Consider the following 26,166-nt stretch of genomic DNA (forward strand, 5'->3'; position numbering starts at 1 on the left):
TTTAAAGAAACAAAAAACACGCTGAATGAAAGTACCAACCCCTTGCATCTAGGCATCCGGTATACCACGTAATTTGTCTTGGCATCCAATTTAAGAACTTGAGTCCTATCAGTGTGGGGGGCACGAGTGGCCCAGTCATCTAAGGCGCCGTGATTCGCTGTGCAGAGTTGCGTCTCTTAGGCACGCCAGAAACCTATGATTGTGGGTTTGAATCCTGGTTCGCCCCAATTATGTTTCTAGGTTTGTCAGCACCATACCCGTGCTCGTGGGTTTCACCGAAGTAGTAAACGTCTAAGACCTGCATCACTTCGGGCTTTCCTCCCACATTAAGCTGACAAACTGTGATATAACTGGAATACTGTTAAAAGCAGGGTTAAACACGACACACTCACTCACTCACTCACTTATTCAAACTCAAAACAACATGTTTCTGAAATTATCTACTGTTGAAAAGAACAACAAAACTTGGCATGGAACTATAACCTCGTTATACATCATCAGGATATAAACAAGTTCTACCGCCCTTCTACCAGCTCATGTTTGTACAGATTGACACGCACAATGTGTATAGCATGTGGCCCATGTTTTATTGATTCTCCCAGCCAAGACCGACGATGTTCATGTGAAGATCTTGTTCCCTGTTTTATTGCCCCTGTTTTTACACTGATGCCAATAATTTGTTGTTGTTTGACTTAGCGTTGAAAGCATTAACAACATGATCATCCAGATGAATTTTTAAAGACAAGCCTGGTGCTGAATCTGTCTGCCATCATCTGTACTTCGCACGTTTTGTATACACAATGTATTGGAGGAATAAACTGCATACAAAACTAGAATTGACGATGTTTGTTTGGTACATAAAATGTTACTTTTCTCTTCAGTTGTGACAATGTTTACATGTCAGCCAAACATTTATTTGGCCGTTCCTGGGTCTAGATGCTATTTGAGATAAGAAGTTTGGCTTATACCGGGACTACACTTATCTCCTGGCACACCAGTCTGGCGTGGGAGGAAAGCCCAAAGTGGTGCAGGTTGTCGATGGTTACAACTTGGGTGAAACCTAAAAGTGCAGGTATTGTGCAGGTATGGTGCAGGTATTGTGCAGGTATTGTGCAGGTATTGTGTAGGTATTGTGCAGGTATTGTGCAGGTATTGTGTAGGTATTGTGCAGGTATTGTGCAGGTATAGTGTAGGTATTGTGCAGGTATTGTGTAGGTATTGTGCAGGTATTGTGTAGGTATTGTGCAGGTATTGTGCAGGTATTGTGCAGGTATTGTGCAGGTATTGTGTAGGTATTGTGTAGGTATTGTGCAGGTATTGTGTAGATATTGTGTAGGTATTGTGCAGGTATTGTGTAGGTATTGTGCAGGTATTGTGCAGGTATTGTGTAGGTATTGTGCAGGTATTGTGCAGGTATTGTGTAGGTATTGTGTAGGTATTGTGCAGGTATTGTGTAGGTATTGTGTAGGTATTGTGTAGGTATTGTGCAGGTATTGTGTAGGTATTGTGCAGGTATTGTGTAGGTATTGTGTAGGTATTGTGCAGGTATTGTGCAGGTATTGTGTAGGTATTGTGCAGGTATTGTGTAGGTATTGTGCAGGTATTGTGTAGGTATTGTGCAGGTATTGTGCAGGTATTGTGTAGGTATTGTGCAGGTATTGTGTAGGTATTGTGTAGGTATTGTGCAGGTATTGTGTAGATATTGTGCTGCCAGACCAAGGATCGTAATGGAGGCAAATCTGGAATTTGAACCAGCAATCAATGTATATAAGATTTTTTGTTTTTTTTGCTTGTTTGTTGTTTAACGCCGCACTCAGCAATATTCCTGCTATATGACAACAGTGTGTTAATAATCAGGTCTGGGCCAGACAATCCAGTCATTGACATCGCATCAATCTACACAATTTGGATACAATGACATGCATCAACCAAGTCAGCAAGACTGACAACCCGATCCTGTTAGGCTAAAAAAGAAAATAATCTTGGTTCTCAGAGACCGCCGCATGTTTCGTTTTTATTTCCATTTTTTTTTAAAAACTAAAAATCCTTAAATATTCGAAATCCAACAGTAGTCAAATTCTGTATTCCACAATTTTACTCATCTAGGAATACATTTATTTCAGGTGGCCCTATCCCAGGTTGATTGTACATAACTTTTTATTTGGTTACACAACTGTTTATTTGGTTACACAACTGTTTATTTGGTTACACAACTGTTTATTTGGTTACACAACTGTTTATTTGGTTACACAACTGTTTATTTGGTTACATACTAGTTTGAACACACACACACCCCAAAAAGAAGCACCGCCCGCCCACACTATATTTTCAAAAAACATTGCCTAAAAACCAATTCTTTTATTTTATCAAGCCCTATAGTTGCCTCCTAATACCAGCAAGGGGGCTGAAGACCAATTCTAACCCGGATCTTCACAGGGACGGCGCCCAGATACACGGAGGGACTTGGAGAACAACACTCATTCATCTTTTCTTTCTATTGTTACATTCATGGAGCGCAAGTTACGGGTTTTGTGTTAAGCTGAACAGAAGCAGTCTCTTGTAAATAAAGGTAAATATTTAAAATATGGAGCACATGAAACCTACTGAACACATATGGACATTATGGCAGATGACAGAATGTTTCAGAAGCTTGTGGCAATGTCTCAAAAATATGTGAAATAAAGTGAAATATTTTCTAGGTAAAATAGAGTCTATGAAAATGACATTACCAAATTACAGCAACTTAATTTGGCCCTTCTAGTAACACTCATTCTGATAACTTTAACAATGATCAGGCAATGACAATAAACCTCTAACAGCATGCAGCAATTCATTTAAAACTGACCATATCTAAATTTGGGGAACAATTTAAACATTTGGAAATGTATCCATGTCATTTTTAATTTGAAATGATTATCAAAAGAGCACTGTGACATCTTCAGTTGGGACAAACTGATTTTAGTAAACTATTAGTTCTGGGCCCTTTTTCACAAAGCCATCATAGCACTAAGGTGATCGTAACTCCCATTCTTGGACATTCTACTTAAGACAGAATAGCCGTTAAGGTGATCGTAACTCCCATAAGTGAAGACTCTACTTACGACTGTCGTAGAGCTCAGGTGATCATAAATGCCATACGTGAACATTCTACTTACGACAGTCTTAGCGTTAAGGTGATCCTAACTCCCATACATGAACACTCTACTTACGACTGCCGTTGAGTTAAGGTGACTGTAACTCCCATACGTGGACACTCTACTTACGACAGACTTAGCATTAAGGTGACTGTAACTCCCATACGTGGACACTCTACTTACGACAGACTTAGCATTAAGGTGACTGTAACTCCCATACGTGGACACTCTACTTACGACAGACTTAGCATTAAGGTGACTGTAACTCCCATACGTGGACACTCTACTTACGACAGACTTAGCATTAAGGTGACTGTAACTCCCATACGTGGACACTCTACTTACGACAGACTTAGCATTAAGGTGACTGTAACTCCCATACGTGGACACTCTACTTACGACAGACTTAGCATTAAGGTGACTGTAACTCCCATACGTGGACACTCTACTTACGACAGACTTAGCATTAAGGTGATCATAACTCCCATACCTGAACACTCTACTTACGACTGTCATACTGCTAAGCTGATCATAACTCCCATACGTAAACACACTCTACTTACAACAGTCTTAGTGTTAAGGTAATCGTAACTCCCATACATGAACACTCAACTTACGACAGTCTAAGCGCTAAGGGGAACGTAACTTCCATACTTAAACATTCTAATTATGGAAGTCGTAGCATTAAGGTGATCGTAACTTCCATACTTAAACATTCTAATTACGAAAGTTGTAGCATTAAGGTGATTAAACTTCCATACTTGAATACTCTACTTACGACAGTTGCAGCTCTGAGGTGATCGTAACTCCCATATGTGGACACTCTACTTACGACGATTGTAGCACTATGATTGCTTTGTGGAACGGGGCCCTGGACAACTCATTCTGATATATTACTCGCATGACTAGATCATAGAAGTTAACAATACACTACCATCATGTCATAATACTTTGGCACTTTACAAAACATGATTCTTCAAGATAATCCTTTTGTAATGACAACAAAAACAAAACATAAATGGAAATATTACTGGTGTGAAAACTGATCTGAAACATTCGACTTCAGTTCCAGCGACTGGCATAGATGCTTGGTTTGTGCTTGTCAGAGAACGTACTTGCTGACACCCAACAGTTGGCAATCCACTTTTCCCCCCGTAATACGTCACATCCTCCATGATACGAGAAGGGGTCAAGGTCACCAATCCATCCAGTCTGCAATCACACAAATAAACTGGTTTAATTAACTCGCATGATCAGATTTTAACAATTTTACGTTTTGAGTTCTATTTCATCCCAAAATTCATGATACATATTAATCTGCTGTTTGTGAAGACATCCGATATCACACAGAAGGGCAAGCCCAAGATGGTTGTTGTTTAAAGATAGATTCATTAGAATAAGAGAAAATGGTTTGATGTCATTTTTAGCAATATTTCAGCAATGTCGCAAGGACACCAGAAAGGGGCTTCCAATATCGTACCAATCTCAATAAAATCAGATCTTAGTTCTCGCTATCGCTAAACAAAGATCTGAGGACATCCAATTACGGGTCACGTCAGAACGACCTTTCATCCAACCAATCAGAGCGTCGCTTACCAGATCATGAAAGTGACAGTCGGAATGTGTTTCCTAATCATGCAACCACGAAATATTTAACACCGGGTATTCGGAATGACAGTTACGTGTTTTACGATTATATCCATACAATCTAGGCCATCTATAAGCCATTCCAGAATGTTCTTCTTATTAGTTTTAATTTTTTTAATCGAGAATACGTCAGAATATGTTTCGAAGCGTAGTCGCCAGTTTGAAACTAGTGTTAAAAAGCTCGAGAAAGCTGCCTTCTGATTGGCTAATGTCGATTTCTTGTCAGTCATTTCATTGGTCTGTCAAAATTCTCAAAAGGTCATTCTGACGTGACCCGTAATGGGATGTCCTCAGATCTTTGTTTAGCGGTAGCGAAAACTAAGATCTGATTTTAATGAGATCGAATATCGTACCTATGTGGAAAGCAAATGCCTTAACCATTATCCTACCCCAGCTCAATAGGGTAGACCATGATAAGTATTTACAGAATATACACTTGACCTCCAGTCCAAATAGGTGTATTCTACTTAATCAAATGAATTCATCGTGCTTTAAGTAGAGATCAAAATGTTTTTAGGGACCGATCACGACAGGGATGGAGGACGTTTTTGATGCACTAACCTACAGAAAATATTGTGAGTGAGTGAGTGAGTGAGTATGGTTTGACCCAACTTTTAGCAATGTCACAGCGGGGGACAGCAGAAATGGGCTTCACACATTGTACCCATGTCGGGAATCAAACCTGGGTCTTCGGCATGCAAGCGAACGCTTTAACCACTAGGCTACCCGAACGCCCCACAGAAAAAAATGTCCCTGCCCTAACGCTTGTCATACTTTTGAATGACCCTCCCTATGTCCTTGTACCTTTTTTACATGACACCCCCTGAAAAGACAAAAGCACTTTCTATTTTTTTATAATGTCCATTTCTTTATTACCCTTTCCGAATATATGTATGTGTATTATTTTTATGACCCTCCCCAAGAGATTGTGATATTTTTCGGTGACCCTCCTGATTCCCTCTGACCCTCCCTACAATAAATGACCAGGAATTGATGTTCATACATACTGTGGGGGCGGTCGGGTAGCCTAGTGGTTAATGCGTTCGCTCGTCACGCTGAAGACACAGGTTCGATTCCCGACATGGGTACAATGTGTTAAGCCCATTTCTGGTGTCCCCCGCCCTGATATTGCTGGGATATTGCTAAAAGCAGCGTAAAACCATACTCACTCACTCACTCACTCACTCATACATACTGTGGTACATTATCAGTGGTGCTTGCCAATAAATGAAGGTTTGCATGTTTGTTTGTTTGTTTATTGTTTAACGCCGCACTCAGCAATATTCTAGCTATATGACGGAGGTCTGTAAATAATCTAGTCTGTACCAGACAATCTAGTGATTGACATCATGAGCATTGTTCTACGTAGTTCGGATACAATGACATGCATCAACCAAGTCAGTGAGCGTGACCACCCGATTCCGTTAGTCATCTCTTACGACAAGCTTAGTCGCCTTTTATGGCATGGGTTGCTGAAGACCTACTCTAACCCAGATCTTTACGGGTATTAATGAAGGTGATGTTGCCTATCAATATATGATGTGATGGGTTTGTTGACATAAAGAACAATGTTTCCTTTAGAAAATCTTTAAAAAACAGAGGCAAAAGGCACTGTTGCACACCTTCGGGGGCAACTTTAGGTTAAAAGATCATAGTAAAAATTAGAGCAGAAAATGCAAACCAAAATAATGGAAGTTTGTCACAATAACATGATAGGGCATAGGAAGAGTAAAAAAATTAAACTATGCCCAAAATGCAGTATATGTTATTCTGAATACCTCATACTTCTTGCACATCAAACTTAATAATGATACACACAAAAGTATCTGAAAATATTCTGTGATGTTCTAGTGACACTGGACTGGTCAAGCACTGTGTGGAAAGTGCTGGGAGCTAGTTACACTATAAAGGTGGAGTGGGGGCGTGCCTGTCCCATCTCACATTTTATCTCACGTTTCATATGACATTACATCAAGACCAGCTTTCATGTGAAGATCGCATATCACCCCGGATTCCAAGCCTTGGCCGATTGTGGAAGCTTGACCACTGCTAATTTGCTGCTTGGTAAATACATCATCACTGATTTTACTATCACCACTGCCATCTCTATGTGACCCACCAGGAGAAAGGGGGCATTATGGGTGCTTGGATACAATAGTGCTGTGACGTCATAAAGAAAGACACTTGACGTCAACTTACTTCCGTAAAAATCACATGTGTGCGGATTACAAAAATCTTCTTTTTCTCTCGTTAGTTCGTTATGTCATAACATTTTATCATACATGTCGACTTTCAAATAATCAGACATTATATCTAGTAACTGCCATCATTACATACACAGTTTAACTTTGCAGAAAATATATATGACCTGGGCCCCATTCCACAAAGCGATCTTAGCGCTAAGGTGATTGTAACTCCCATTCTTTAACACTGACTTACGACAGCCATAGAGGTAAGATTGCTTTGTAGAATGGGGCCCTGAAGCTTATTAATTGTATTATTGCATCGTAGATTTGTAGAATCAAATCCAGAGATAAATCCAAAGAATGAGGAGGCGTCTTGAAGAAGTTGTTCGGTCGGGTTCAGGGAGGTTACACAAGATAGTGATGGAAAGTCAATATTTGGACTTGCAGGACATTGGTCTTCAATTCCGTGAACCAGAAGTGTGATGGCACTGACAGTTAAGTTGGTGCAACAAAAATGACATACGTAAATTTAGTCATTTTCCAAATCTGTAACATCTAAAAAAAAACTCCACATTATTTCATGGTAATCTTGGATATGTTCCTCTGCAACCCTTTCTTTTCACTATATAATTTAATTGGTATGGAAATCTTTTACACAGTTCATGCACTAGTTCATTAAAGTTGCCCTGTCTGAGAATATCCGGGTGCTGCTTTACTAATATCCATGTGTATATAATAAGAAGTCAAAACATGAATTTTTACCCATTAGGTCCCTTATCTCATGGGTGTTTGCATTCTATTGTTTACAGCCATTGTAATTGTTGTGCAGTAATTTGTATTGATTTGTAAACCTAGTTAACTTTGCTTTGTTCGTTTGTTTGTTTGTTGTTTAACGCCACACTCAGCAATATTCCAGCTATATGACGGAGGTCTGTAAATAATCGAGTCTGGACCAGACAATCCAGTGATTGACATCATGAGCATTGATCTACCTTATTGGGATACGATGACATGCATCAACCAAGTCAGCGAGCCTGACCACCCGATCCCGTCAGTTGCCTCTTACGACAAGAATAGTCACCTTCTACGGCAAGCATGGGTTGCTGAAGACCTATTCTACCCCGGATCTTCACGGGTTGTTAATTTTGTAATACATTTGTTGATTGTACACCATATGTTGGTTGTTTGTTGGTTTTACACTAAATCCTTTTATATACAGATTTCTGGGTTAACTAATTGTTTTAATCTGGGAATAATTAATTTTTGTTGTGTTCATTGATATTCCTGTATTCTGATTAGCTGAATTGGTCACGTGTTATTGCATTCATTTCCCAATGAATGTAAAATATTAAGCCACGCCCACCGGGGCGGACTACTTTTTTTTACTACGGAATGCAAAAATTACAATCAAGGGAATTCCCTGTCTGCTTAAGAGTATCGATAGTCATGCACAGGATATTTAGCGAATTTCATGAATATTCATTGTCTAAACAACCCTTGAGACCGAAGGCCGAGAAGGAATGAAACAGCAAACGTGCAGGCTCGCTCACCTGTTTTTTCCCGCACATCGGTTTTTCGATTCATACCTCAATGAACCGAAAAAAATACACAGTCAATCCTTAAATCAACACTTAACAAATATGACAGCCATGATGGGGACGTATACACAATATCACATCTTCATAAACCCACAGGTTGCAGAGGAGATGTAGAAAATGCATTAAATCTGGATAGTATCACCTTAAACCATATAAGAAGAAATACCCTGTGCACAAGATCAATCAGGTCAACATCAGATAAATATACTCGCTGACAAAAGAAACGTGAATACCATACATGTCGGTTGATATATGACGAATTACTCATATTCAAGAGATATTTGATTAATTTTGATGCACAAACGAATATACTGTGATATTACGTGAACCGACACTCATGAATGCAACACATGTGACATCATAGATCTATGTACTCGTACCATTTGTCGCGCGCAGGATTAGTGTGGTAGTTTGAAAATCACGTGCAGCATATCTTGATAAGAATAAAGACACTATGGTAACACTTGACTGACAGTTAGTTTTGTCATTAAGTGGTACACATTGGAAACATCTCTTCTTAACGTACATACTTCTCTATATGTTTCTATGGATTGCATTTCTATTGGTGGTAAGTATATATTCATATTTGATCCAGCACATTGTGTTCAACTGAGGACCTGATTGTACCCTCCTGACAACTTGTCTTACCTCTGTGTCCAAGTGGTTGTACTCTCCTGACAACTTGTCTTACCTCTGTGTCCAAGTGATGGTACTCTCCTGACAACTTGTCTTACCACTGTGTCCAAGTGATTGTACTCTCCTGACAACTTGTCTTACCTCTGTGTCCAAGTGATTGTACTCTCCTGACAACTTGTCTATCCTCTGTGTCCAAGTAATTGTACTCTCCTGACAACTTGTCTTACCTCTGAGTCCAAGCGATTGTACTCTCCTGACAACTTGCCTTACCTCTGTGTCCAAGTGATTGTACTCTCCTGACAACTTGTCTTACCTCTGTGTCCAGGGGAGTGTACTCTCCGGACAACTTGTCTTACCTCTGTGTCTAAGTGATTGTACTCTCCTGACAACTTGTCTCACCTCTGTGTCCAAGTGATTGTTCTCTCCTGACAACTTGTCTTACCTCTGTGTCCAAGTGATTGTACTCTCCTGACAACTTGTCTTACCTCTGTCTCCAAGTGATTGTACTCTCCTGACAACTTGTCTTACCTCTGTGTCCAAGTGATTGTTGTACCACATGACGGCCATCCCTTCTTGTGGCTTGATGACAACTGAGGAATTATGGCAGTTGTGACTCAGGTTAAAGTTTTCACGTTTGGACATTAAATTCTGGAATGAAATAAAACACTAATTGTCTCAATAAATTACACTTTAATAAGAAATTCTATCTCACACGCAATTTTTCGTCCGAAAGCAAAAACTTACATGTTCATCACAAAATCCTTGTGTGTACAAACACCCCGAGACAAGCACCACAAACACTCCCACATGGTTGGTTGGTTGGTTTGTTGTTTAACGCCGCACTCAGCAATATTCCAGCGATATGACGGCCGTCTGTAAATAATCTAGTCTGGACCAGACAATCCAGTGATTAATATCATGAGCATCGATCCACACAATTGGGATACGGTGACATGCATCAACCAAGTCAGCGAGTCTGACCACCTGGTCCCGTTAGTCGCCTCTTATGACCAGCATAGTCGCCATTTATGGCAAGAATGGGTTGCTGAAGACCTAATATCGAGTCTGGACCAGACAAACCAGTGATCCATGCAATTGGGATCGATGACATGCATCAACCAAGACAGCGAGGATGATGGTTCATATGTACAGGTTAACACCCTCCTCAAGGGCGATGTAGACTTTCAGCTCAGCCTGGAGTGCTGAAGTCCATATTACACGCAGAGGGGGCGCTAACTGACCACATGGCGCCTTACGCAATGACACGAAACCGCAAACCATTTAAACAAAAATTCGGGCCTTACTGATGAAATGAAAAAAGTCTGTATATAATGTTGATATTGTGTTTGTTTGTTGTTTATTGCCGCAATCACCAATATTCCAGCTATATGACAGCGGTCTGTAAACAATCAAGCCTGGACCTGACGATCAAGTGATTGACATCATGAGCATCGGTCTACACAATTGGGAAACGATGAATGTGTGAACCAAGTCGGCAAGCATCACCACCCAATCCTGTTGTCTTTTGACAAGCATTGGTTGTTGAGGACCAATTCTAACTTCACTTGGTGCCCAAGTGGGTTGCTTCTTATGACCAGTGCTCGGGACACATTCTACCCCAGGTCCCGCAGGGGGTTGATGCTGTGGGAAATATTTCTTATATGAGAGTTTCTAGGCCTCACACTGTAGCACATGTACCACATGTGGTGTCTCCTTTGGCAAGTGACTTTGTTCGAAATGTGCCTCTGTTCCCCCAGCAGTGAGTGGGTACCCGGTAGGATGAGATGGTAATGTGGCTGTTATCCTTCAAGCGCCTCACAGGCAGCTTGGGTTGTATACTCCCCAGGGAGCTGAGAATGAAAATTGAGTGCTCACTGATCCATTGACCGGGGTAATAATAGTGTAGCCCTATGAGCATCCACTTGGTGAATGGCATCTGGCGCGTTATAAATGCACTTATTATTATCATTATTATTAAAAGTATATAACATTTCGATTGTTTTCCCGACAGTTTGCTACTTTTTCAGGTTCTTCTGGGAATAGTGAGTGAGTGAGTGAGTGAGTATGGTTTCACGCCGCTTTAGCAATATTCCAGCAATATCACGCGGGGAACACCAGAAATGGGCTTCACACATCGTAACCATGTCAAGATAGACACAAATAATATGATGTCAGGATTCGAACCCGGGTCTTTGGCGTGACGAGCGAACGCTTTAACCACTAGGCTACCCGACTGCCCCTCATCTGGGAATAAAGTGTGGTCTGGTATTACAAATGTATTTAAGACTGTGTTATTGTCGGTACCGACACTTAAAGCTTCGGTGTCCTGGTCTGCAATAGGGAAGGCTGTCTCTCCCCCCTCCTCCACTTGGTTCAAGTACAACAACACCGTCACATACCTGCAACTCAAAAACAATGTCATTTAAAAAAACAATGAAATATTACTTAAAGACGTAAATAAAGAAATTACTTCTTACAGTAAAAGTGTGCCTACAAACTAAATATCCCTAATCTAACTGCTTACTGACTAATTATCTCTAATCTAACTGCCTACTGACTAAACATCTCTAATCTAACTGCCTACTGACTAAAAATCCCTAATCTAACTGCCTACTGACTAAAAATCCCTAATCTAACTGCCTACTGACTAAAAATCCCTAATCTAACATATTTTCTTGAGTATAGTGCGCCCCCATGTATGATGCGCATCACCCTCTAGCGGATTCAATATTTTGGAGAAAAAAATAATTCGAATACCAAGCGCAGAAAAAAAATTACACCATACCCCTTTAGTGAAGTCTGGCAAAGGAACGGGTGATGAGAAACTTGGTCAGTACAAATTCGAATTTGAGATAAAAAATCACCAGACATGTTGATTTACCGTTTATATTGTATTTTTTGTTCTGCTAGGCATTGTTTTATATCCATTAAGATTACCTTGTGTATTTTCTCGTAAACTAAGCCGGACACAGCAATCACCTGTACACACGTTTTCTTGGAATCTACCAGTGATTCGATCAAGACACACCCAATGATATAACTTTACAGGATTTTAATGCAAGGATCGGCAAAAATTGTATCTGAAACTATTTTTTTATCAGGAATAATATATTCCAATATCTTGTTAATTTAGATGCAGCTTTTACTAAACATATTTAAAATAATAATAACCCTTAGCGAAGCAGCTGGTCGCTATTGCCGGGTATTATTTTATACAAGGAACTGTCAAGGCTCCCGTGCATGTGATCGCGTGATCGCGAGAATTACGTGTTGACACAGTATGGCATTTATGATATATGTATCCATTCTCTGTCAACTAAAGTTCGTTTCAAGGCGTCAATAGCGGTAATCTGACCGTGGTTGCTGTTAATAATGGTGAGTTGTGCGATCTTCCGATCGCTTCACACATGATTTCGCCGAAATAAATTAAAACAATATTAAAAGGAATTTTGAATAAAATTAATAAAATAAGTTACAAACAGAAGTCAAGATATACAAAGAACACTTTTTATAGCAAGACAGTGTGATTATGTGACTAATTTGCGTACTTCAGTATGGATTTGTTGACATGGTATTTCCGGTGTTACGTGCTCACTATAATGTCTTTCCATTGGGGGAAAAACATCAAAACTCATTATTGCGTGTATAATGCCCACCCCCTTCTACACAGCTGTGTTTTTTGGGAAAAAAGTGTGCACTATACTCAAAAAAAATATGGTAACTGCCTACTGACTAAAGATACCCAATCTAACTGCCTACTGACTAAACATCCCTAATCTAACTGCCTACTGACTTAACATTCATTATCTAACTGCCTACTGACTAAACATCCCTAATCTACCTGCCTACTGGCTAAACATCCCTAATCTAACTGCCTACTAGCAAAACATCCCTTATCTAACTGCCTACTGACTAAACATCCCTAATCTAACTGCCTACTGACTGAATATCCCTTATCTAACTGCCTACTGACTGAATATCCCTTATCTAACTGCCTACTGACTGAATATCCCTAATCTAACTGCCTACTGACTAAACATCCCTAATCTAACTGCCTACTGACTAAATATCCCTAATCTAACTGCCTACTGACTAAATATCCCTAATCTAACTGCCTACTGAGTAAACATCCCTAATCTAACTGCCTTCTGACTAAATATCCCTAATCTTACTGCCTTCTGAGTAAACATCCCTAATCTAACTGCCTAGTGACTAAATATCCCTAATCTAACTGCCTACTTACAAATCCCATCAAAATGCTCTTTACAAGTGTTCATTTCACACAAGGTGAAATAGAAGTAAATCTCACTTTGGGGGAATCTGGAGTCTGACAACTGTCAGTTTTAAATATGGATGTATGCATCAAAACAAGATTGGGAGTTGAATATCTTGAGGTCGTCTACATTTTATTTTTCAAATTACATATTACAGTCATGCCTCGTTTATACAGACACTTGCGTCATTTCACAATTCGTCCGTATAGACGAATTTCCGTATAACTGAAACCAGCTTCTTACTGGAAGAGTTACTTCCCTTCAATTATGCAACTCATGACAGATGACAGAGCAAACATATACATCCACTCAATCTTTATTCATACATGTTTCAAAAAGTCTGTCATGGAAGTCTGAACTGTCACCAATTGTCGATTTTCCTATGGTATGTCCAAATTCAGTGCCATAATGCTTACTGATGGTTTCTAAACTTGCTAACGGGTGTTTTTCTTTGAACAGACAAATTTCCCTGTTTTCGCGTGCTGTAACTGCGTGTCGCTTACGTTTCGCTGGTTGACAGGCCATACTTACACAACTTTGACCTCTGACCTCTACAGACGCCATATTTATCGAAGGGGATTACATGTACAATAAACAAGCTCGTCTCAAACGTAACTCAGTGTCACTTGGTTAATAGACTTCTCACGAATCAAAGGATTACCACCAGCGGCAGTGTATTGTCCGGATAGGTGAGACAATTTTGTGTGCATTTCAGTGTTTTGTGTATGAAAATGACCGTCCGGTTCCGGAAACTGAATTTCCGGATATACGGGTAAATTTATCTAGTAATTATTTTGTTTTGAATGAAAATCGTCTGGGAACCGAGATTTCCGGATATCTGAAGTCCGTATAAGCGGGGCACGACTGTAGACACCTATCATTGAATTTTCCATGTGACATAATTTTTTACTATTTAAAATTTGACCCTCTTCAACAAGCTCCTTCCCAGCGCGTGACACCTTCGTTACACTCTCGGTAACATCGCTGCCACCAGTGTGGGCGCGGCCATTACAAGAATCTTGAAATTTGCCCACTAACCCCAAATGTAGTAACATTTATACTTTTGTTTATGTCTTTGGGAATGCCATCATATTTCATTTTGAATTTTTTTTACGAATGACCATGTTTTCCAGATGAATTTACTTTGTTGTTTTAATAACCAGATTGGTTCGAGATTGCAGACTAACGGAAAATCAACCAACTTCTCCCTAACATTCTTACCTTATTGATAACACGGCTGTTTTAATGAAACAGAAAATCATTTTGACAAACAAAGTAATTTAGCAGTGATAAGTGTATTCGGCGTCACGACAGTTGTCACTTGTTTGTACACATAATGGTCATTCGGTTGCGAGTTCAACTCCAAGCATGGTTGTGACCACCTATCACAGTTATGACTGGTGGCAGCGATAGTATAGAGAGCTCCGCGAACGGGCTATCACTGTGAGGAGCTTGCCTCTTTAAAATTCCTGGACATATGCTTGTACACTATATGTTAAGGAGAGTGTCAGGGTGAACCTCATTCAATACATTCAACTCCCCCGTAACCATGGTAACCTCACCGACACAGCTGGCAGCACCGGGAAGTGGCAGGGTGGCAGTCTCGACTCTGGTGACAGCACGGGAGTCCATGCGCCATCTCCGGCCCCGAGTCCATGTGGGCGTGGTAGTGCCCCCCCACCCCGTACCTCACCACCTGAAACACACACACACTCTTCATTTAACAGTTGACCTCAATATGTTTTGAGTTTATGGAGGTATAAATGTAAAAGCGGATTTACACAATGTATGCACACTGGATTTTACCTTTAAACCTCAGTGAAGTCATTTCTTCGAAACATAGGTCACCAAAAAAACTTCACAGACTGCTCATTAAATCATTTGAACCAAAAGGATCCGGGATAAAGTAGGTCTTAAGTAACCCATTCTTGCCATAAATGGTAACTATGCTGGTTATAAGAGGCGACTTATGGGATCAGGTGGTCAGACTCGCTGACTTGGTTGATGCATGTCATCGTATCCCAACTGTGTGGATCGATGCTCATGATGTCAATCACTGGATTGTCTGGTTCAGACCCGATAATTTACAGACTGTCGTCACATAGCTGGAATACTGCTGAGTGCGGCATTACACAACAAACAAAGATACAAACAAATTATATCATTAATGCAAACAATTGTAGACAACAATACAAAATCAGTGACATTGTTTCATGCAGTAATGCAACACAATTCCTGCCAGCCCTGTTATAGGCCAATCAGGAAACAGTAGACTGCTAGAGGGCGTGGCCTAATTCCTTTTCGGTTTTTGTGAACATTAACACACAAAAATTGTTTGGTAAGTCAATAATATGCCATCGACTCACTTGCAATATATCTGGGGCCAACACCAGCCAACTGGAACTCGTGGGGTCATTGTCAAACAAGGTTCTAGAAGAATGTTATCACCGTAAAGTTTATCAGAAAAAAAATTCCAATAACACAAATGTTTGAGATTTCTCACTCAGTTGTAATAAAATATGTAATCTGCAGTCTACCTCAATCACCACTGAAATTATTAAGACCACTTTCAGTCTTTAAGAATAGCACCCCTTTAATATGAATTTAGGGGGGTTCTCAAATTGCAGCGCCCTGATGAATTGAATATTGACAATATTTACCTGTAACCCTTCGCTGTCATCAAAAAATTGAAGAGAAAGTTGTGTGACTGCTGACAGCCTGCAAGCATACAATGCCTTCAGAGAATTCAAACGAAAAGGTGATAACAAACTTGGTAAATTTAAAATGTAAAATTTGAGATAAATTATCACTAGACAAGATGATTTACCATTCAAGTTGTATTTTCTGTTCTGCTGTTTTTTTACATGCAGAAATAAAAATTACTGTGCATATTTTCTTGTGAACTGAGCTGTGAACTGAGCTGGAAACAGCAATCAACTGTGTGCACATTTTCAGCTTATCCATTGGTGATTCGGCTGGAAAATACCCAACAATATAACTTTAAAGAATTTTGCTGCAAGGGTCGGAATATATCGTATCGAAAAATATTATTTTATCATGAATAATATAATCCAATATCAAGTTCTTTTAGTTGCAGCTACCAGTAAATAATAATAACCATAATAGTAGCACTTTGGAACAACTGATTGCTACTGCACAGGTGGCCCAGTCATCTAAGGTGCTGCGTCCCTTGGGCACGCCAGAAACCTTTGATTGTGGGTTCAAATCCAAGTTTGCACCGATGATGTTTCTAGGTTTGTCAGCACCACACCATACCCACCATATGCTCGTGGGTTTCACCAAAGTGGTAAACATCTAAGACCTGCATCACTTCAGGCTTTCCTCCCACATTAAGCTGACACGCCGCAATATAACTGGAATACTGTTAAAAGCAGTGTTAAACCTACCTCACTCACTCACTCAGAAGCAGGGGTGAACGTTATTGTGTTATTTTGCATGGTCTTTGTCAAGCAATCTGGGTGGTTCTACCACTACATACCTGTAATAAAGTCATTAACTGAGCATCAAGTGAATGACACATACACGGGTGCACGGGTGGCCCAGTCGTCTAAGGCGCCTCGATTTGTTGTGCAGAGTTGCGTCCCTTGGGCATGCCAGAAACCTATGATTGTGGGTTCGAATCCCGGTTCGCCCCGATGATGTTTCTAGGTTTGTCAGCACCATACCCGTGTTCGTGGGTTTCACCGAAGTGGTAAACGTCTGAGACCTGCATCCCTTCAGGCTTTCCTCCCACATTAAGCAGACACGCTGTGGTATGACTGGAATACTGTTAAAAGCGGCGTTAAACCCAACTCACTCACTACTGCAGACAAATGTGCAAGGTGAAAGGTTATAGCAAGCATCATCCAACCAAATGCGAGGATTCACAGGATTTCCCCCTCGCAGTCAATGAGGTCCTCCAATTGCCCACTCGCTGATCCAAAGCCCAATTTGTTGGGTCACTGATACTAATTGGTGTCTGGTGATTACATAGACTAATTAAAACCCAGTCGGAGAGTTGGAGTGTTGTTTCCCTTTGAGGCCAAAAAAACATATATATAATGTAATTCCTATTTCAGACCATCCAAACACAGGGTTGGTAGGTCAGGTTTGATTTTTGATTTAAACTTTTTATTAATATTTTAAAAAAAAACGGTATCTGTATGTTAATAAATGCCAACTTATAACGTAGATAATCTATGGTTTATCTACAGTGAAGCACAACAAATTTAGTGACATGAAATATGGACAATACTGAGATGTTGATATAAGCCATGGTGCTACTTGTGAAAACGGACAAAGGTGTAACAGATGTTATATTTCTTAGTAAAGTAGAGATTCTCATACTTTTTTGGGTTGAGTCCCTTCCAGGATTCGAACCCACACTACCAGAGTGAAGCACATAATCGTAAGCACACAAAATCAGCGATCTAACCCACTCAGCCACCGATGCTTCCACAAAAATGAAAGTCCGACAACTGGTAGTCTAGATCACGTACTTTGTGTACCCCTCTGACAAGTGTAAATTGGCACGGCTCCCATGGTCGAAAGCTATGAAAACACAATGCCATTTAGAAAGTGGTCAAATGTAACAGATGTAATGTTTGGGATAACACTTTCTTAGTAAAGTACAGATTCTAGTACTTTTGGGGTTTGAGTCCCATCCGCGATTCAAACCCACACTGCCAGAGTGATTGAGAAAGTGTTATCCTAAATGTAACATTTGTTACATTTGACCACTTTCTAAATGGCATTGTGTGTCCAAAGAAGGGTTAGGGTCAGGGGCTCCAGGAAATGGGAAACACACATATTTTTTGTGTGGCCTAAACGATAAATTAGTGAGTTTTACCTCTCTCTGATTCCCTTCAAGATTGGATCGTGATCAAGATGTACGTATGTCTGCATACTAACTCGAGCAAAATCACGCAGATCTCGGGCAGAGGTGTGTGACTCGGGTGCATTTTGTCCAGCAGAGGTGAAGAGGCCGCTTGTCTTGAGGCCATTCTTCATGGCTATTTGTCGGATATAGCTGCACTCCGAGGAGGTCAGGAAGTCTCGGATTTCTGTTTAAGTAGATATAACTCTGAAATATGATGCAGGATCAAAATCACAGCTCTTCTACCTATATAAAAATTAAAACCACAGTTGCCTCATAAGTTTATATATTTTGTATTTTAAAGTCAAATGATCAAATTTGCAATAGCAGGTATATTTTTTTCTTTGGCCTATTTTCCTTCTGCATGTTCTGTTAAAAACATTTTCTTGTTTTAGAATATTTTGTTTGTTTCTTTGTTGTTTAACACCGCACTCAGCAATATTACAGCTATATGACGGCAGTCTGTAAATAATCAAGTTTGGACCAGACAATCCAGTGATGGATATCATGAGCATTGATCCACGCAATTGGGATCGATGACATGAATCAACCAAGTCAGCGAGTCTGACTACCCGATCCCATTAGTCGCCGCTTTAATATGACAAGCATAGTCGCCTATTACGGCAAGCGTGGGTTGCTGAGGACCTATTCTACCCCGGATCTGTTATAGAACTCCCTACATTTTTCCAAATGTAAAAGACAAAATGCAGTGTTTCATTGAAATTATGCAAGTTTGTATTCCATGCTGTGAACTGACCAAATGATAATGAGTAATTCTCTTTTCATTCCTGCCTATATATCACCTGATCTTGTTTAAAATGAAATCTAGGGGGCACAATGGCCCAGTCGTCTAAGGCGCCGCAATTCACTGTGCAGAGTTGCGTCTCTTAGGCACGCCAGAAACCTATGATTGTGGGTTCGAATCCCGGTTCACCCCGATTATGTTTCTAGGATTGTCAGCACCATACCTGTGCTCGTGGGTTTCACCGAAGTGATAAACGTCTGAGACCTGCATCACTTCGGGCTTTCCTCCCACATTAAGCTGACACTCCGTGATATGACTGGAATACTGTTAAAAGCAACCTTAAACCCAACTCACTCACTCACTCACTCACTCACTAAAATGAAATCTCTGACATTGTAACCATGAAGATTTGGATAATTGTGATTGCAGATCATGGAATTGCACAGTTATTTTGTTTTGTGAGGACGTTCCAAAGATGAAAAATTATGTTTTTTATCTCACTTCAAACTTTTGGCTCATTCAAGCTTTAACAACATTATTTTTGTCAGGACTTATGTTACCATGGTTACATACCAAACACTGGAGGATTCAAAGCCAGAGTGATCCTTTCATGAACCTTGCCCTCCACCAGATTCAGCGATTCAACATGGCCGACCTGCAGATTACACCCAGTACCTACATGAGCATATATACAACTCAGTAGAAGTTAGGGATCAGCTGATTCTTTCACATGCCATGACAGATTAACTACAGTAATAAATATGAAACAATCGGGGTGGGGGGGTCCTTAACTTCTTTTGAGTAGTATATAACATGGAGAGTGCTGCACTGATCAGTGATTCGATGACAATAACAATACAATATATCAGAGGGTACTATGCTTCATAGCATTTGGTACAACAGTGTAATTATCAGGGATGAGACTTTTCCGCTGAATTCATTACGTCAAGGGTCACTTTTGGGAATCATATAGTCCCCCAGACCTGACCAACATCCAGGGGTTTTTTTAAAGAAAAACATTTTCATCCCTGAAATTTTCTGATTAGGTAGCCTGGACAGGAAGCATGTTGAGACAATGGCACTCATTCATTTCATGAAATCAGAAAATGACTGAGAGAGTGTTGTTTAAAGTCCCAGCAATATTATTCAAGATCTATCACAATGACCTGTGAATGATTGAGTCTTGACTAGAGGTTGACAGCATGAGCAGCCATCCTTGACACCCTGACAACCAAGCCACAAACTGTAACCACCTTTTATCATCCAAAACTGGCTCCCACAGGAGATATCGATTGTATGAGATCAAGCGATATCTACACTGCAACCAACATCATTCTTTCAACTTTTTCAATTTGTAGACAGTAATTAGCAGTGTCTTCAGTGTAAAAAGTACTGAAAACAACTTCAGTAGCAGAGCCATTAGTGATGTCATTTGATTGTGACGTCATGGTAACCAGTGACGTCACAATGGTCTGCAAAGCATTGTGATGTAATTTCATTGCAGCGATATCTACAGTATAGATATCGCTTGATCTCACCCAAGCGATATCTCCTGTGGGAGCCAGTTTTGGATGATAAAAGCATGGGGCATGCTATATCTCTAGTCCATCAAGTACACTGCTCCATGGCCTAGTTTTTCCCTAACTGTACACATGGGAATCAGTATAGTGTGTAAAACTGAGACACTGTTTCGGTGTCGTTAGGGTAGTCATTTACTTTTAGATTGGTTGAAATTTTATCTGTTATATCAATCTCATTTAAATCAGATCTATGTTCTCGCTGCCACTAAACAAAGATCTGAGGACATCCCATTACAGGTCACGTCAGAACGACCTTTCGCAAACTTTGACCGACCACTGAAACGACTAACAAGAAGTCAACATCAGCCAATTAGAAAGCAGCTTTCTCGAACTTCACAGCACTCCTTTCCGTTTGTAACTGTCGTTCGAAATACCCCGTGTTAACGTTTTCGAGGTTGCATGATTAGAAAACACATTCTGACTGTCACTTTCCTGATCTGGTAAGCGAAGCTTTGATTGGTCGGATTAAAGGTCGTTCTGATGTGACCCGTAATGGGATGTCCTCAGATCTTTGTTTAGCGATAGCAAGAACTAAGATCTGATTTTAATGAGATTGAATTTGCACTAGCAGACATAGAATGTGAGGAAAAAAACTAGCTGGAACTGCCACATAGGAAGGACATAGAAGGGACATAACTTGTAACATCCACTGCTGGAGCTATTATGAAGCCACAAAATGCCAGCCTAGTTCGGCAAGGGTGGTAACTGGACTTTTATAGTCAGTTAACTCCCTTGCCCCAGGAAGATGATGAATAACAGACGACAGACAGTTCCATGACACAAGTTGCACATATCACATTCTTAGCCTGGCTTGTTGATACCCTACTCAAACAACAGAAGCAGAAGAATATAGTACCTTCACTGGATCAAGTCTTGTAAGCTGCTCAGTTCTAGATTCTCGGTGCAAACATTGATCGCTTTGATGATCTTTGATCTTGGAGTTGCCCCAATCCTGTGGATTGTCCTTCTCAGCCCCACAGGAGCTGTCCTGTATGGGGGTTCCTGCGTGGGTTCCTGCAGACCAGAAACAGAAGGTCGTCCACAGCAGGAGGACGCCAAGAGACTGCCTCACAGTCATCGCTGCTCACGTCTCCGGCTTCATTGAATCTCTCCTCTCTGTCCCGTCTAAATATATACTTTCAGTAAGACAGATATCTTGAATACTTATTTAAGAATACAGCAATATTTCAGAAATGAGAATTGAAAATATACTATCGATGACATATTACTGCTTCATTCAAAAACTTGGTAAAAGTGGGGTAGAAGATAATGGGGAAACTTAACTGAGAAAGCTTACAAGCCAGATTACACAATACATAAGAAAAACATGTATTAAATATACTAAATGTACTAGCCCTTGGCATACCTGTAACACTTGGAAGATTGGCTTGGGCAGAATTCAGATTAATAAACTTATCTTGGTTATTAAAACAATATTTTCCTAAATTATAAGGAATGATATACATCATATAGTTCAACTCAGCAAAAGCTGAATGCTTAATTTCATGAAATCAGAGACAGGTGCTCCCAATAAGCACTGCATTGTAATTATGTAACTACACAGTCTAGACAGTGAGCAGGCTGAGGCCGAGATACAAATTTGTTTGTTTGTTGTTTAACGCTGCACTGAGCAATATTCCAGTTGTATGACGGCAGTTTGTAAATAATCGAGTCTGGACCTGACGATCCAGTGTTTAACATCATGAGCATTGATCCACGCAATTGGGATGTGATGACATGCATCAACCAAGTCAGTCGCCTCTTATGACAAGCATAGTTGCCTTTTACAGTAAGCATGGGTTGCTGGAGACCTATTCTAACCTGGATCTTCACATTCTCGAAGTTCATTGGATGAAATCATATACCCAGGCAGCATTACACAATTGGGCCGACAGTGGGCCAATGCCGCACTAAACAATGCGCCAATGTCGTTTGCCGGCAATGGGCCAATGCTGTTTATCAACGATGGGGCAGCATTGGCCCATCACTGGTTGCCATTTGTCAGCCACCATTGGCCCAATGTTGGCCCAATGTTGGCCCAATGCTGGACCAATGCTGGTCCAATGTTGGCAAGTTTAAAATTACCTTGCTGTCATTTCAAACTATGGTCAGTAGTTCACAGTCATGCATGCATCCATGAAGAATTTACAATGATTTCAAAGAAACTCATTAGCAGTGTCACCTCAGTGTTTCAAATTGAACTACAAATTTGATCATGCTGGTGTGAATGAATGGATATTTAAGATTTAAGATTTAAGATGACAACTGAATTTATTACATATTTTGCTATATATGAATTATCAATAATTATTTTTCAGTGACTTTAAATGTAGATTGTCAGTTTTTTCTATTTTGTTTAAAAAAAAAGAAATCTGAATCAAAGGTCTAAGACATGTAAGAGCAGCGGGTCAATCAAAACAAAAGCTATGAACTAAAGAAATTATTGGTCAGTCTACCACAAAACTGTATAATGCAAATCCAATTCAGGAAGTCCTGCATAGTCAGAAAAATGTAACAAACAACCGGGTTATCCATGTCCTTGTTTATTTACATGTAAATAGCTAATATTTGAATAAATATGCCTCATAGATCATTAATGATGTGAATTTGACACAGTTATAAAATAAATGTCTCTAGTTTAAATTATTCCTAGTCTGGTTCTGCAAGCTACTCTCCACCAGGAATAGCTGGTGCCTTCTTTTGTAAGGACTTTAGGATCCCCTCTTTTCTGCCTCCATCCCTGTCAGGGGCACAGCGAAACCACAATTTCATCTTCTAAAATTGTCTTCTATTTCATTGTTGGTTTTTGGGCCAGTGGGTTCTTTCGGGTGGCTTCTGCAACATACTTGACAAGATAGAAGCTACTAAAATCGTGTTAATTCCTACACACAAACAGTTCCATGCATATTAATGCTGGTTAATGTACAAGAATTGAGACGTTTTACAATGAAAGGCTAAAAATGTTGGTTTCAAGACAGTTTCTTGTCTCAGCAATTATCAAGAAACATATTGAGGCGAATTAAGAACGTCTCACCGTGACTGCAGCGGTCATACCCCCGATGACAATAAGTTGTGAGACCTACCGTTTTTGACGTAATAAGAGCCCCTCTCTAATAAGCGCCACCCGCAAAATTTGCTAATATATTGGCTAGTGAACAATCCCAATTAGTACCCCTTCCGATCAATGTACACAAGACTTTTTTATTTGTGTATTATACATACTCATGTGTTATATGCACCCTTATTTATGGGCAATTAAATTCTGGAAAAATATATCTGTCGTGTAAAATACGCACAGACTTTTCTTTTGTATCATTTTGGGCTGTCAGCATAAACCACAAAATTTACAATCTTTCAACTCTGTTTTTTTTCACCAAAGTTATATTATAATAAGAGCCCCCATATTTCTAATTTTGCGATTGCCCTGGGCGCTTATTATGTTTAATATGGTATATGTACACCATGCTTTGCGTAGTTACAATTACATATTCGGATTATGTAGACAGCTTTCATAAAATTTATAGATATAATAACAGAACACGAACGAATGAACATCTAGGTTTCAATGAAGTGTTGTTGCGGATTATGAATGAAGTTTAATATTGGTTATCAGTAATATATTTGTTTTCATGAAAATAACATTATTTCGCAGTATAGCCTAGCTATTTCGAGTTCAAAGCATATCTTGAGGTATAGAAATATGAAACTATTACATGAGAAACTATTACATTTAAACTACATTCACAGATCTTTACATGAACAAAAGTAGACCAATGTACAGACCACACGTTTTTACTGTGGCGCCAGTATATCAGATTTCATGAAATTAATTATCTCATTAATAGCTCTTTCTTCGTTCAGATCATTACGGAGATCATACTTATTTTACACCAAAGTGGTTATCTGTTTGGGGGAATCTGTAGATTGATGAAAATCATACTTACTGTTGCTGAAATGGGCAAATTCGGAGACAAAGATGTCAACAGGAAGAATGACCCACTTGTGGAATGGAATGTGACCTTTAGCGTGATCCGCGGTAAAGTGATACACAAACAGTTCCTTATTATAATAATGTGAGTTCTCTAAATAATTACCAGAGGTATAAATTCCTTATTTCAGTACTCATGCCCAAACGATTTACATATATATATATTTTTTTCATCCTATAAAAGATGATATTTAATATCAACTTTCAGTGTTCAGGGCAGATTACTGATAAGAGCGTGGCACTGTATGGGGCTACTGTCGCCTGGCGAGGGTGTGAGTGGAACCCAGCCGAGGTGTTATCTGGTACTGGCTGGCACACGTTGGCCCGCTGATGGGTCAGTGCTGCGAGAGCGATGCCAGCACTGGCGATACTGGCAACGCTCAGCCAGCATTGGCCCGATTGTGTAATGCTGCCTGGGTATAGTGACTGATCATGAGAGAGTGTTGCTTAACGTCATGTCTATATTATTCAAGATGTATCACAACGACTTGTAAATAATTGAGTCTGGACTAATGGTTGACAGCATGAGCACCAATCCTTGACTAACAATGACAACCAAGCCACAAACTGTAACCAACTTAGTCTCATTTAGTAAAGAGTGAGTAGGTATGGTTTTATGCCGCTTTTAGCAATATTCAAGCAATATCACGGTGGGGGACACCAGAAACGGGCTTCACACATTGTACCTATGTCGGGAATCGAACCTGGGCCCTCGGCGTGACAAGCCAACGCTTTAACCACTAGGCTACCAGACCTCCCCTGCATTTAGTTAAGAATAAGAATACAGACGCTGATACTAAACAGAACACATCCTGTCAGTGAAACAAGAAGAGAACAGACCCTCTCGCAATAAATCTTAATGACAAGCTTGGCGTTAAACAACAAACAAACAAACATGAACATATATCGTACGTCGTAATAATAGAAATGACAGCTATGCATATACATCATGAATAGTTTATATGTTATGACTCATGTCTGTGACACATTACCTTTTAACAAGAATAATAACTTTGACGCACAGACAATTATCAGGACCCGGTTGTATCAAAGCCTCATTAACTAATGGCTACATTAAACCCTAATGATACATTAGTTAATGAAGGTTAATGACATGTTAATGCATCATTAAAGTTTGATACAACCGGGTCATTAAAAATTCATTATAAATTCATTATAGCAAAAGATTCACCACCAGTATCGAATCAAAATCTCACCAATAATCGCACTTATAGATCAGAGGTCTCTGTATATATATATATATATATATATATATATCAGCTGATATTGCTGGTGTAAGGACGAGTGCCGATGAAACCTTGAACACTAACCTTAACGACCGCGTGAAAGTGTCTGAGTCAGTGTGACAGCAGGGACGTCATCATACGTGTACGTGCGACGTGTACCAGAGATTCGATCTTTCACTCGACTTCAATGTCGGGAAGCATTTGGCCCAAGTTTACAGATCCCTGCAATGGGAATGTTATCGATTATAGCCTCAC

At 39.9% G+C, this 26,166-nt stretch overlaps 1 protein-coding gene across 2 annotated transcripts; it reads right to left on the reverse strand.

Annotated features, from left to right (window-relative positions):
• Positions 1-96: 96 nt before the first annotated feature.
• LOC139454523 (transmembrane prolyl 4-hydroxylase-like) lies at positions 97-26,147 on the reverse strand. 2 transcript variants are annotated; one of them, XM_071236291.1, is made up of 9 exons: positions 25,996-26,147; positions 21,533-21,801; positions 19,670-19,751; positions 18,325-18,538; positions 16,136-16,193; positions 15,038-15,171; positions 11,510-11,600; positions 9,730-9,849; positions 97-4,346 (listed from the first exon to the last, which is right to left on the reverse strand). In XM_071236291.1, exons 2-9 carry the CDS (start codon positions 21,752-21,754, stop codon positions 4,197-4,199), a joined length of 1,071 nt encoding a protein of 356 aa, XP_071092392.1. In that variant the 5' UTR covers positions 21,755-21,801; positions 25,996-26,147; the 3' UTR covers positions 97-4,196. The 2 variants fall into 2 exon arrangements, with proteins under 2 accessions (XP_071092392.1, XP_071092393.1); XM_071236292.1 differs by lacking the exon at positions 25,996-26,147 and adding an exon at positions 25,882-25,972.
• Positions 26,148-26,166: the final 19 nt, after the last annotated feature.

The sequence above is a fragment of the Haliotis cracherodii genome, unplaced genomic scaffold (assembly GCF_022045235.1).
Source record: "Haliotis cracherodii isolate W230 unplaced genomic scaffold, xgHalCrac1.p SCAF_10, whole genome shotgun sequence".
NCBI lineage: Eukaryota > Metazoa > Mollusca > Gastropoda > Lepetellida > Haliotidae > Haliotis > Haliotis cracherodii.

Excerpts from the sequence above, each read along its gene's own strand:
- LOC139454523 (XM_071236291.1), bottom strand. The coding sequence starts at position 21,754 with ATGACTGTGAGGCAGTCTCTTGGCGTCCTCCTGCTGTGGACGACCTTC. Across the intron at positions 18,539-19,669 it reads TTTGAATCCTCCAGTGTTTG|AAATCCGAGACTTCCTGACC; the intron begins GTATGTAACCAT and ends CTACTTAAACAG. Across the intron at positions 9,850-11,509 it reads AGGACACCGAAGCTTTAAGT|AATTTAATGTCCAAACGTGA; the intron begins GTCGGTACCGAC and ends ATTTCATTCCAG.